This window comes from Rana temporaria, chromosome 9 (assembly GCF_905171775.1).
Source record: "Rana temporaria chromosome 9, aRanTem1.1, whole genome shotgun sequence".
In the NCBI taxonomy this organism is placed as follows: domain Eukaryota; kingdom Metazoa; phylum Chordata; class Amphibia; order Anura; family Ranidae; genus Rana; species Rana temporaria.
This window is the reverse complement of record NC_053497.1, coordinates 38,305,737-38,318,686: the sequence shown is the minus strand read 5'-3', so window position 1 is coordinate 38,318,686 and position 12,950 is coordinate 38,305,737. Positions and strand designations below refer to the sequence as shown.

The 12,950-nt window shown below is 44.2% G+C and overlaps 1 protein-coding gene across 1 annotated transcript in view; it reads left to right on the top strand.

The window, feature by feature from the left end:
- LOC120913338 (cytochrome P450 2G1-like) overlaps positions 1 to 12,319 on the top strand; it is a 28,068-nt gene extending 15,749 nt beyond the window's left edge. The window contains exons 6-9 of the mRNA XM_040323208.1: positions 2,019 to 2,160; positions 6,373 to 6,560; positions 10,004 to 10,145; positions 11,770 to 12,319. Of these exons, the coding sequence (XP_040179142.1) occupies positions 2,019 to 2,160; positions 6,373 to 6,560; positions 10,004 to 10,145; positions 11,770 to 11,951 (654 nt within the window). The 3' untranslated portion in view covers positions 11,952 to 12,319. The remainder of the gene's footprint in view (positions 1 to 2,018; positions 2,161 to 6,372; positions 6,561 to 10,003; positions 10,146 to 11,769) is intronic.
- Positions 12,320 to 12,950: the final 631 nt, after the last annotated feature.

Here is a 12,950-nt window from a genome sequence, read left to right as displayed (position 1 = left end):
CTGAGAGGTACTCAAGGTGCACTGGAGTCACAGGTTAATAAAGGATACTTGGGATAGACTAGAATCATAAGGTGCTCATGGCACATTGGAGTCATTGCATGACACAAAGTGCTCTAGAAACCTTGGCCAACACGGGATGCTCTGGGTTCACTGCTTGACACAGAATGCTCTGGGGTCATTGGGCAATACAGAATACTCAGGGTGCTTTGGAATCATGGGGGTTAAAAATGACAGAGGATGCTCTGAAATCACAGGGACCAAAGGGGGCTACAGGGTGATTTGGAGTCACAGGGGTCACCGAGTGATACAGGATGCTCAGGGCTCTGGAGTCCCAGGGGTAATAGGGTGACACAGAGTTTTTGGGGTGCTCTGGTGTCACGGAGGTCATGAGATGTTCTGGATGCTCTAGAGTCACCAGGGTCACAGGAGTGAAACAGAATGCTCAGGGTACTCTGCAGTCACTGGGGATACAAAGGTAACACAATATGCTCAGGGTGCCTGGAGTCACAGAGGTCTCAGGATACTACAAGTGCTCTGGAGTCACAGTGGACATTGAGGTTACAGAGGCAAATAAAGATAAGCACCAGGGCCAAGGTTAGGACCAGGGTGCAAGTGGTAAAAAAAAAAAATCTGGTTTAAAGGGAGCTGCAGTATCTTGGGAATCAAAAGAGTGTGTGATAGCATCAGCTTTGTGTGTGATAGAACTAGCCTTGAAGATGATCACAGAGTCGAACCAAGAGAAGAACAGGGACCAACGGACATGCCTGGAATTCAGGTGACAAGCAGTTTGTAAGTACCATGTAAAATTGTGAAATGGTGATTTGAAGAGGCGATTAGCTTTTTCCCTGGGTGGGGGAATGTCAAAACCTTTCCACATGGACCAGGAAGATTACATAGGCCACCTGTATTGAAATTCTGTGCCTGTAGCTCAAGGTGATAATTATACTGGTTTACAAACCTGTGGCAACAAAGATACCACCTATCACACTGATGGGCCAATCAAGATAAACCAGAGACAGGAGAAGAATAAACCAAGTGATGATGACTTTCTAGGCCCCTGGTATGTAGAAGACAACTGAAACTGCAAGCAGGCACATGGAGCTATCTGCTTTACACATAACAGTCTAATTATTTTGACCCCACTACAGGTACAGCGGACCTTGAAAATGTAAGATCTGCTTTACTAACATCTGCACCCCCCGTAATGCAAATATCTAATATATAAAATTTAAAAAATCATGTCACAAAGTTCTTAACAATACTTTTAAAAAACTAACCTCTGCCCCTGCTTGCAACAGTTTAGGGAGTCACAGTTGATGTTGCCTTCCTCATTGTTGCCTCCTGGGAAAGCTGGGTGCTTGAAATTCCACTGGAATGCACTCCTAAAATGGCCTTGTGTGCATCATATTCTCACAGAATTGCACTGGAGGGGGAAATCTACCAGTGAAACTGTCAGTTTTAAGGCCAATTTAAACATACAAATGTGTCTGGTAGCTGGATGTTTCAACATGAATGCTTGACTAACTCAAGCTTGTTTAGTTATGGAAGAAGAAAGAAGTCAGAAACACCCTCCCATTCAGGGTATATCACAGGCATAGGCGTGCGCACAGGGTGTGCCAGGTGTGCCCAGGCACACCCTAATCACCCTTTACAGCACAGATTCCCCCCTACTTCTCTGGCTCCCTTCTTTCTCTGCAGTGCTACCAGCTTCCCTCCTCTTCCTCCAGCTGTTGCCGCAAGGATGTTTTAGGGTGAGTGGAGGAAGGGGCCGGTAAATATTTAATTGACCATCCCCTCCCCTATCTGAATGAACACGGTGAGTGATCAGTAGTGTGTGTTTGAGCTTTGGGGTGCACACCCTTATGCAATAGACTGAGCACACCTATGATCACAGGGAAAGAAATCATAACTGAACAAGGTTATCAAACATGTCTTACATCTGGATGTGGTTGGCATGGGGAAGGAGGGTTTTGCTTCTGCCATTGATATGAACTGTAACATTTCCCATCTTTCTGCAGGAAAAGGATAACCCCAACACCGAATTTACCATAAGAAATCTCCTAGTTACCACCCATAACTTATTCCTAGCAGGAATTGAGTCTGTAAATACCACCTTTCGGTATAGCCTTCTCATCGTGCTGAAGTACCCAGAGATACAAGGTGACTACAAGGAGTAAACTAAATGAAGAATGTATAAATATTTGATCTGTTGCAATGGGGAAACAGATACTTTTTGCTATTTTTTTTTAATGTACGATTGTCATGTTGCTGTCACACAGACTGAAATGAATGATGAAATCAATCAATGAACGTACATGGCATGTCTGGTAGATGAAATACAGAACTCTGAGCAAACAGCTAAGTACACTAGTAGTGAGCAAGGCAAGGCATGTGTAGGGGTCCCAAACACATCTCTCTGGCAGTGCCTCCACTCAGCTGGGCCTTGTGTAATCCAAGTGGGACCCCCGATTGAGATAACCTTTACTCCAGGCTCAGTACTCCACAGTGGTTTAAAGGCAGCCCAAAGTTCTTAAGGCTGGAATATCCAACAACAGTACATCTCATACCTAAGGTTGTTGATGGGCTTAAGGCACCACAAAGGGGAACTCTGGAAACTTTGTTCGCTAATGCCCAACTAAGCAGACGGAGGCTGCAGTCATGAGAAATATGCATTGAGATGGAACTTTAACTTAAAAGTGAGCATGTAATGACACAATTACCTCTTCGTGTCTCATTCACTTCACAGCAACGTTACACTTGACTAACTGTACACAGACTTCCTTCTATGGTACAGCACCTTTGAGGGGATACCATGGAGCCTGTATCCCACTCTCCAGCTCATCTTTGATGTCACCTCACTCCCAGTGACCTGCTACCTGAATTAAGCCAACTCTCGAGGATCCTCTTCACACTTATTTCTCCCATGACATAGTGCTAGATAGAAAGGGGCTTTGTGACATGGTCCAGTGCTGGATACATAAGGGCACTGCATTCAGTCACCCCCTCCCTACCAGAGCAAACATCATCTTTGCTAGTCACACTGTACACATGCCAGCTGGCAGCTTTAAGCACTCCTTACCCCCTGAGATGCCACATTTGGCATATCATTTTTTTTTTAGGGGAGAGCAGGTATCTAGTTTTAACAATATGTTACAGGCTTCAGAAGATTGCCTGGCCATTGAGCAGGCGCAGCACGACTTGCGCATGTGAAGCCGCAAGCTGTCACAGCCAGTGCCCACACTGGCAATGCAGACGAGGGAGAGAGCTGAGGATTCGGGTGGCCACATTGCTGGATCCTGAGACAGGTGAGTGTGTGTTTATTAAAAGTGAGCAGCTACACTTTTAGTAGCTGCTGACTTTTAATAAACACAAGAAGGGCTGTAACACCAAAAACTCTACTGGTTACTTCTGGTAATGGCAATAAGATCTTCCACCTGTGGCATTCTCCACTTGTACACCTTTAGTAGTACACAGGCCCTGGTGTAAGCCCCGTTCTTTTGATAAATCTGCTATACAAGCACCCCTTTGAAGGAACTTCAGACTGTGTTTTTAGTAGCTTAAAGCTGGGGTTCACCCGGACATACAACTTTTTACCCTTAGATTCCTGCTCATTTTGTCTAGGGGAATCGGCTATTTTTTTTTTTAAATCAAAGCTGTACTTACCTTTTTAGAGAGCGATCTTCTCCGCCGCTTCCGGGTATGGGCTGTGGGACTGCGCGTTCCAATTTTGATTGACAGTCTTCCGACAGGCTTCCGACGGTCGCATCCATCGCGTCACGATTTTCCGAAAGTAGCCGAACGTCGGTGCACAGGCGCAGTATAGCGCCGCACCGACGTTCGGCTTCTTTCGGCTACTCGTGACGCAATGGATGCGAGCGTCGGAAGCCTGTCGGAAGACTGTCAATCAAAATAGGAACGCCCAGTCCCGAAGACCCATACCCGGAAGCGGCGGAGAAGATCGCTCTCTAAAACGGTAAGTACAGCTTTGATTTTAAAAATACTAGCTGATTCCCCTAGACAAAATGAGCAGTAATCTAAGGTTAGAAGTTATTTTTAGGGTGAACTCCCTCTTTAAGAACTTTTACAAAAGTTACTTGCAGGGTCAAAAGATTACATTCTTTTACAGTTCATTGCTCACACAGTTCTAGTTCATTCTAACAAATTCAGGCTGCCCATGTCATACCTCTACGCAAGGGAGAGTCCTTGTCTAAGGTTCATGTTCTGGTTCAAGTACCCCAACTGGGTGCCTCCAAAAGGGTGGCCACGTGTTCCCAGAGAAGCTACATCTTACAGCACAGCTCCCTGTCAGTTCCCATGAGGAAGGGTAAGAGCCTGCCTCCCCTTGTATTTATAACCTTACACAAGGAGACAGAGCTATGAACACCCATGAGTTAGCAGACTTAACACTTTCTTAACCCCCTGGGCAGCCTGTAAACAAAGCTCACTAATACATGCACAATGCAGTACGATAACAAGACACTGCCTACAAGTTGTTTCTCCTACAGTAGTAGCAGCACTATTCTGGGTCCTGTGTCAAGCTGCTTGCCTTCTGCCTAGTAACCACTGGTGGTTGCACACTCATCACTGTGACCATTGAAGGAGCACCTTGTATTTTTTAATGAATACAAGGTGTTCCATTGTGTTGTGTTACAGGAAAATGCCGATAGGAGAAAAGAGCAGAGTGGCAGAAAGATAGGATCATCAGTCGGCTATTTCTTTTTTTTACTGTCCAGTAACAGGCTGGGTGTGGTACAAGACCTGTACGTGTTGCTTAACTGCTACAGAGAAAAATCAGGTCTTCTGCCCTTCCAGACAATCGGCTGTACTGTGTGGTAGGACTGTGTATATCTCAAAGCCTGATAGAATACCAATCATTTGAAGTAAAACATCTCCCATATACAGTATGTAATTTATCTGTGGATTTAACTGTTTGTTTTAACTCACCCTGAAGTAACATTTGTGGGTCTTGTCCTTCTCCCAGTAAAAGGAGAAACAGTTGACTGATAATATCATCTCTTTGTCACACTACCTTTACCTTCTATCAGCATACCCCTTTTTAGTACATGAGCACTGCAGCACACCTAACTGCTTCTTTATGCTGTTCCTGCCATTCCTAGTCTTAGTTGTGCAGTATAGTGGAGTGCAAGGGGTTGAAACCAGGTCAAGTTTGGGTGCAGAGAACATTATTTGGGCTGTGATTGTAGAAAAGCCCTCTAAGGCTTTGTACACACGATAGGATAGCCAGAGGACAACGGTCTGAAGGACCGTTTTCATCAGTCCAAACCGATCGTGTGTAGGCCCAATAGGTTATTTAACCTTAGGTTAAAAAAATGAGAACTTGCTTTAAAATTTAACCTATGGACTGGTAACCGATAGGTCAAAACCGATCATTAGTATGCAAAAGCATCGGTTAAAAACCCGTGCATGCTCAGAATCAAGTCGACGCATGCTTGGAAGCATTGAACTTCGTTTTTTTCAGCACGCGTTCTGACACGATCGTTTTTTTAACTGATGGTGTGTACGCACGACGGACCATCAGTCAGCTTCATAGGTTAACCTAAGACAACGGTCCTTCAGACCGTTGTCCTCTGGCTATCCTATCGTGTGTACAAGGCCTTAGTTGGCATCCTGCCCCAGGTTGTGTGGTAACCATACCCCGTTAGTCGATAGGTTCTCTAGGGCTGGGGTATAAGGAGTCAGTCATTGGGCCTTTGGTCTGAAAAAAAAATAGCTTGAAGCCATTCAGAAACAGGATGTAAAAATAACTAATTTACCTGGACTTCCCCTTTAGAGGGGAAGCTTGAGGATTTCTCCTGATATTGGAGGTATTGCTGACAAGGATAAGTTGCGACATAGAGTAACCCGTTGCTAGGGTGCTGGTCTTATGTCTTGAAATATCTCTCTCAATGTGTTATTAGGACGTTAAGGACTTTGTAACTCATTCAAGTGTGGTGCCGCCATTGTCCTGTATAACTGTTTGTACATATGACCTTCTTGAGTAAAGCCTGTTTGTAGCAATGAAAGAACCTAGTATGGACTAGGTTAGTTAGTCTTTTCCAACTGGGATTACTCTTCATCAAGGGTTGTGCCCATGGAAAGGACTTGGATGCAAAGTAGGCTAGATGGGGTGCTAGGTTCTGGTCAGGAAAGGCAGGGTTGACCGCAGGGTGTCACAGAAGGGTGAGGTCGGTGGGCTTCATGCTAGAGAACCACAGGAGTCTTGTGGATTGCCAGAACCAGCATGGAAGAGCTTGAATTACATTATGCATGGTCATGTTACATTCCACACTTTAATCCATTCTATACTATTCAATTGGCATTTAAAACTGCATTTGTCTGAAATATGATTTCACGGATATTGTATTTGTACAGCCAAACTCCATGATGAGATTGACCAAGTGATCGGACGGGAACGGGTCCCAAAATTTGTTGACCGATTACACATGCCGTTTACACAGGCTGTGTTGAGTGAGGTGCAGAGATTCTGTGATGTGATACCCCTAAATGTTCCTCGCATGATGACCAAAGACACAGAATTTAGAGGATATGTGATACCTAAGGTAGGAAACCTTATTCATTTGTTACTTGCCTAGGGTGACCTCCACCATCACCACCAATCATAAATTATTTTTTATTGGTCTTCTTCCATGGACTGCATATAAATGAACTGACTTATTGCTGTTAACAGCACATAACTATTGTTTGCACCAGGGGTGGACTGACAACTCATGGGGCCCCAGGTCAATAGGAGATTATGGGGCCCCCAGGCAATAGATTAGGGGGGCACACAGTATACACACACACATACATACAGTATACATACACAGTATACATACACATACACACAATATACACACACAGTATACATACACACAGACACACACTGAAAAGGTACTGGAGGCGGGGCAGCTATAATCTTGGGATTTAAAAAAAAACACATATTTTTACATACTGTCCCTGGTTTTACTGAGGCTGGCATCCCTGATGGGGCCCCCTAGTAGAATGGGGCCCTCGGGCAGTCTCTGAGAGCCCAAATGGTCAGTCCGCCCCTGGTTTGCACTATATTATTTTATTCAAGGGTACCTATGGGCTGGAATCATTATCAAAATCAGTGTCGAGAGGCTAGTGCAGGTACCTCCAAGTGGCCCTGGTCGTGTTTTACAGCTGTCTGTTACCCCAAAAATGGTGGCACTTTATTAAGAAAACAGCAACTGTATCTCTTTCTGGTCACTCTATGGATGTCCCTTCCTGGTTTCTCAACACTCTATGGGCAGCCATGTGTGCCAGGTGGCCTCCATGGCCAATGGTGAGTCAAGGACTTTGGACAAAAATAGACCATGGAACCAGAAGGAAAGGATCTTGTCAATATTTGCATAACCCGTAGGCTAGTATCACTATCAATACTCTGATTCAGTCAACAGTTTTTATTGGGGGGCTCTAGACTTCAGGGTTGCTTTAAAGTTAAACAAACCCAAGAACAATAATGTAGTATGTTGCAGCCTATCAGTACTATCAGTTTTCTTTTTTTAGACTAGTTATATTTCCTGCAAGTACACAAACATACCTAGCGATCTTTATAGAAATCCAGTGTCCTGTTTGCTCACTGTGCATTGAACTGAAATCTCAAACAATGTTATCAGCATTACTAGCTAAAAAATGACAGAACACACTCGTCCTATGTTACGGAGATGAGGAGAGGTAGATGTGTTCTATAGTCACATCACATTTCCGGTACTAGAGTGACAATGTTGCTCAGCCATAGATGCAATGCAGTGACTGACTGCTGTCAGCCTTGGATGGGAAGTGTACTACTGGCAGGATCCCCATTGAAAAAAAAGAAAAAAAGAGCCTGTAAAACACAATTCAACCGCTGCATCTAAGAACTGGTAAGCTGCAATGTATCAAATGTTTGTTCTTGGGTTTAGATATGCTTTAAAGCGTATCTCTAGCCATCCAAAATTCTTTATGCACAGATGAAATACAGATCTGGGAGCTGTTTTACCTGCCAAAAGGATTGGTACTCCTGTCCATCCAGTCTAGAGATTTACACAGCTTTTCCTCACAGCACAGTCTTACCTGGAGGGGAACATACCCGATGTTATGTTCTACAGTTTCACCTTCACTTACAGGTCTCCTCCTTGCTTACACCATGTGATTGGACTGTAATACACATGACTGTTTTTCATGACGAGAAAAATGCAATTTTTTAAATTGGTCATTAAAAACGGTTGTGTGTAGGCTCCAGAGCATTATTCTCAGCGTGAAAAATGGGCATTAAAAATTTAGAACATGCTCTAATTTTTCTCGTCGTTTTTCACGTTGTGAAAAATGGTCGCGTGTAGGCTTTAACGACGGGAAAAAAAAGTGCATGCTCAGAAGCAAGTTAAGAGACGGGAGCACTCGTTCTGGTAAACCTAGCGTTTGTAATGGAGATAGCACATTCGTCACGCTATAACAGACTGAAAAGCATGAAGACTGAAAAGCGCGAATCTTCTCTCACCAAACTTTTACTAAAACGAAATTAGCAAAAGCAGCCCAAAGGGTGGCGCCATCCGAATGGAACTTCCCCTTTATAGTGCCGTCGTACGTGTTGTACGTCATCGCACTTTGCTCCAGCATTTTTTTTCCACGATTGTGTGTATGCAAGGCAGGCTTGACAAGAATCACGTTGAGAAAAACATCGTTTTTTTCCATGACGTTAAAAATGGTCGTGTGTACGCGGCATAAGAGGAGAAGCAGCACATTGATAAGCTAATGTCTCTGTCACTTTGCTCTCTTCTTCCATCAGAATACTCCTTGCACTGCAATACACCCAATTGCTGCTTGTGCTTTTTTTTCCTACCCTTATCTAAGCTTTGCTGTTCAGTAAGCTGTAGGAGGCTGATACCAGGTCAAAATTTGGTACCTACACTGGTCGGACAAAACCAATGAAAATGGACCATCGGTCCGTTATCCTTCGGTCGCAAAATTTAGAACTTGCTTTAATATTGAACCGATGGACACCTAACCGATCGGTCAAAACCGATGGTTAGTACGCAAAAGCATCGGTTCCAAACCCGGGCATGCTCAGAATAAAGTCGACGCATGCTTGGAAGCATTGAACTTAATTTTTCTCAGCACGTCGTTGTGTTTTAGGTCACTGCATTGGACTCCGATGAAACTGAACTTCAGTCCGTTTTCATCAGTTTGGACTGATCGTGTGTACAGGGCCTCAGAGATTTATTAATGGTTACAGAGCCACAATGTAAATATTGAGTATCCATCAGAGGGTGAATAGCTCATTCACTGGCACACAGCATAGACATTGCACTCCTAATAATGTAACTTGGAAATTCTTCACTGGGTTGTATGTGTGTGTTTTCACATTTATACTATGTAGCACTACGCTCATAGGAGCCACTGATTTAACCAGTTCTTTCTAGACTTGTGCACACTGAAATATTTTGTTTCGGAATTTCACTTTCGTCTGAAAAATACATTTATTAAGGTCGAATCTGTCATTAAAGGCTTATGGTGTCTGTCGAATGTTCTAAAAAGATTCAACGGAATCTTAAAAAAAAAAAAAAAGAAGGTTCGACGGAGCAGCGAAACTATACGATGCCGCAATCATACATTTCCGGTCGAATGTTCCGCCTACAAGCTATAGTAGAATTATAATGTTTTATGACTAATAATAACTATATTTATTAATTATTATTATTACTAACCAACATTAGAATTCTTCTATAGCCTATGGCCGGAGCATTTTATCATAAATGTTCACTCGCTGCGATCGTATGTTTTTAGCTACTTCGTCGAATCTTCATATCTCTATAATGTCGAATCTTTTCTCTCTATGTCGAATCTTTTCTCTCTATGGCCTCGTACAGACGACCGGACAGTCCGCTAAAAACGGTCCGCCGGTAGAAAGAGAAGGATCTTAAAGGATTTTATTATCTTAAATATCTTGTTTTTATTTGTATTTTCTCTATGAAATGTTAATTTTATTTTTTTGTCTTCTCAGGGTACAGAAATTTATCCTCTGCTCTGCACTGTCCATCGTGACCCCACACAGTTCACTACTCCGTATAAATTCAATCCCAACCACTTCTTGGATGACAGTGGCAAGTTCCGAAAGAACGATGCTTTGATGCCATTCTCTGCAGGTATATCTTTTGATAAGTGCATCATCTAAAAAATGTATTACAGGTCATCGCTTATTATGATTTTCCTGCACACTGTGAGCTGCTCACAGAGTGTATTAGAAGCTGCAGCAAGTCAAATAGAGCCTGCCTCATTCCTGGCTGGAGGACATCCGGCATCTTCTAGCTGACTGTCCTTGTCCCACCCCTTTCACTCATTGGATTTAGGTCCTTGAAATCGCCAAGGGGAAGTACTGTGTGCATTACATAGGGCAGTCTTTATGTGTCAGACAAGTACTTGCCGAGATGCCGAGAGCGGTTCGCCCTTGCGACTAGGTGCACTCCGCCCCCTTGAGGTGATGCAGGGAGTGGATGGCACGAAGAGGCACAGGCTACCAGCAGGTAGGGTAAGACTTGAGAGATGGTCTTGGTAGAGTTGGGCAGCTGTGCGGTGACAAGCGGGTAGGATGGCCCACCGGAAGATTCTCTGGCAAAAGTCCAGAACAGGCTGAGGGTCAAACACTGGAGTATGAAGTTATTTCCAGATCACTGGCTGAGACACAAAAGTTCAGGCCACAAGTAGAGGATCAAGGCCAGGAGGCAGGAGGCAAGTCCAGGTTGAAAGGCAGAGGGTCTAGTACTGGAGACAAGCAGCAGATCCGGGACACAAGCAGAAGGTCAAGGGCTAGAGGGTCAAACCCAGGAAGCAAGACAGAGTCCATTAAGCAGGCCGAAGGTCAGGTCCAGGAGAAGAGCAGAGTAGTCAGGGTCACAACAGGAAATCAAATACAGGAAACAGGAACTAAGCTCAAACAGGAAGCTGAAGATAAACCAGCAACCTGTCAGGCCTCGTACACACGACCGAGTTTCTCAGCAAAAAACAGCAAGAAACTTGCTGGGGGATATTGTTTTGCCGAGGAAACTGGTCGTGTGTACATTTTCGTCGAGGAAACTGTCGAGAAACTCGACGAGCCAAAAATAAAGCATGTTCTCTATTTCCTGAACGGGAATGGAGAAAATTGGCTTGTCGAGTTCCTCGACAGCCTAACAAGGAACTCGACGAGCAAAACGATGTGTTTCGCCCGTCGAGTTTCTCGGTCGTGTGTACGAGGCCTTAGAGTGCCTGAGCAGCGTTATATAGGCCAGCCAGAGCGTCAATTGAGCACACACTAGCGTGCCAATGCGTGTGCGCCAATTTATCGGGCCGCAAACGCACATGCGCCGGAGCGCCGTTCCACCTCACATGCGCTCAGGCACACACCTGGCACGGCTGAATTATGCTATTGCATCCTGCAAAGAATGACCACTCCCCCAGAATGACATCCAACCATCAAGGCATTTTGGTATTTGCATACTTCCTCCAAAGAGCCAACCAACAGCTTGCATCACTATAGCCAGGGGCTGTGATGTTCTCGGGATGCTATGACCCTTCCCATCAGCCATTATCTGCTTGTATTGCATAGAGAAGCACATATACCCAGGGATGACATGGTATGTAATGAAAACTTAAATTTAATTAGATTAGGATGGAAAGGAGGAACCTAGGATGGCAAAATATACACAAGCACAATAAAGTTGTATGTAGCTTGTATGTAGCTTGCTTTGTATGAAAATTAATTTATTCATCCAGTTCTTATACTTCTCACAGGTAAACGCATCTGCCCAGGAGAGAGCTTAGTCCAAATGGAACTTTTTATCTTCCTCACAACCATCCTGCAGAAGTTCACACTGACTTCCCAGACTGAATTCACAGAGTCTGACATTGCTCCACAGATGGCTGGATTCTTAAACTCTCCCCTCCACTATGAACTGTCATTCATTCCACGCTAGTCCTAAAGTGTATGCCGGATAAAGTCTATACAGTATACAGTATATGTGGACTATAAGGTTATCTTAAGCTACTCATGAAATATTATAATAAAAAGGTTACTTATTTATCGGGGCCACTTGTGACATATACGTGGGATAAAGTACCTTCACCAAGGCGTCCAACTATAAATAATTGCAAAGGACTGGGGGTTCCACCACTTTTTGGCCAATAGATCATATAAAACTGAATGGGGCAGACCAGGTGGGAAGTAACATACTGTACCAAAGTCAGAACGTAATTTGACAGCTTGATGGGGTTCAGACTGTGTAAATGGCATGTGCTAATATCTCTTCTGTTGACAACTTAAAGTGGGTGTTCACCCTAAAAAATGTTTCTAACATTACATTAAGCTCCATTCTGACATTGACTGTACGCTGATCTTTTTTTTTTTTTTGCCGTACATACAGTTATATATTTATTTCCCCCCGCGGCTTCCGGGTATGAATCCCACGGGAGTGGGCGTTCCTATTCACAGGCAAATTGATTGACGTATGGCATAAGCTTCCCCCCGGCGCATACGGCCGCGTCACGAGTTGACAAAAGAAGCCGGACTGCGAGTGGGCTCTATACAGGGCTATACGGCGCCTGCTCACCGACGCTCGCTTCTTTCGGCAACTCGTGACGCGGCCGCATGCGCCGGGGGGAAGCCTATGTCATACGTCAATCAATTTGCCTGTGCATAGGAATGCCCACTCCCGCGGGATTCATACCCGGAAGCCGGAGGGGGAAAATAAAGATATAACGGTATGTACGGCAAAAAAAAAAAAAGAAGATCAGCGTACAGTCAATGTCAGAATGGAGCTTAATGTAATGTTAGAATTTCTTTTTAGGGTGAACCCCCGCTTTAAGGGACATCTTCACTTTTATTGAAGTTTTCCTTTAACTATATCTTCTGTCTCCTCAGTATCTCCCACAAATTATCTTCAGCCCAACTTCTGAGTACTTCAGTGTGCAACCTT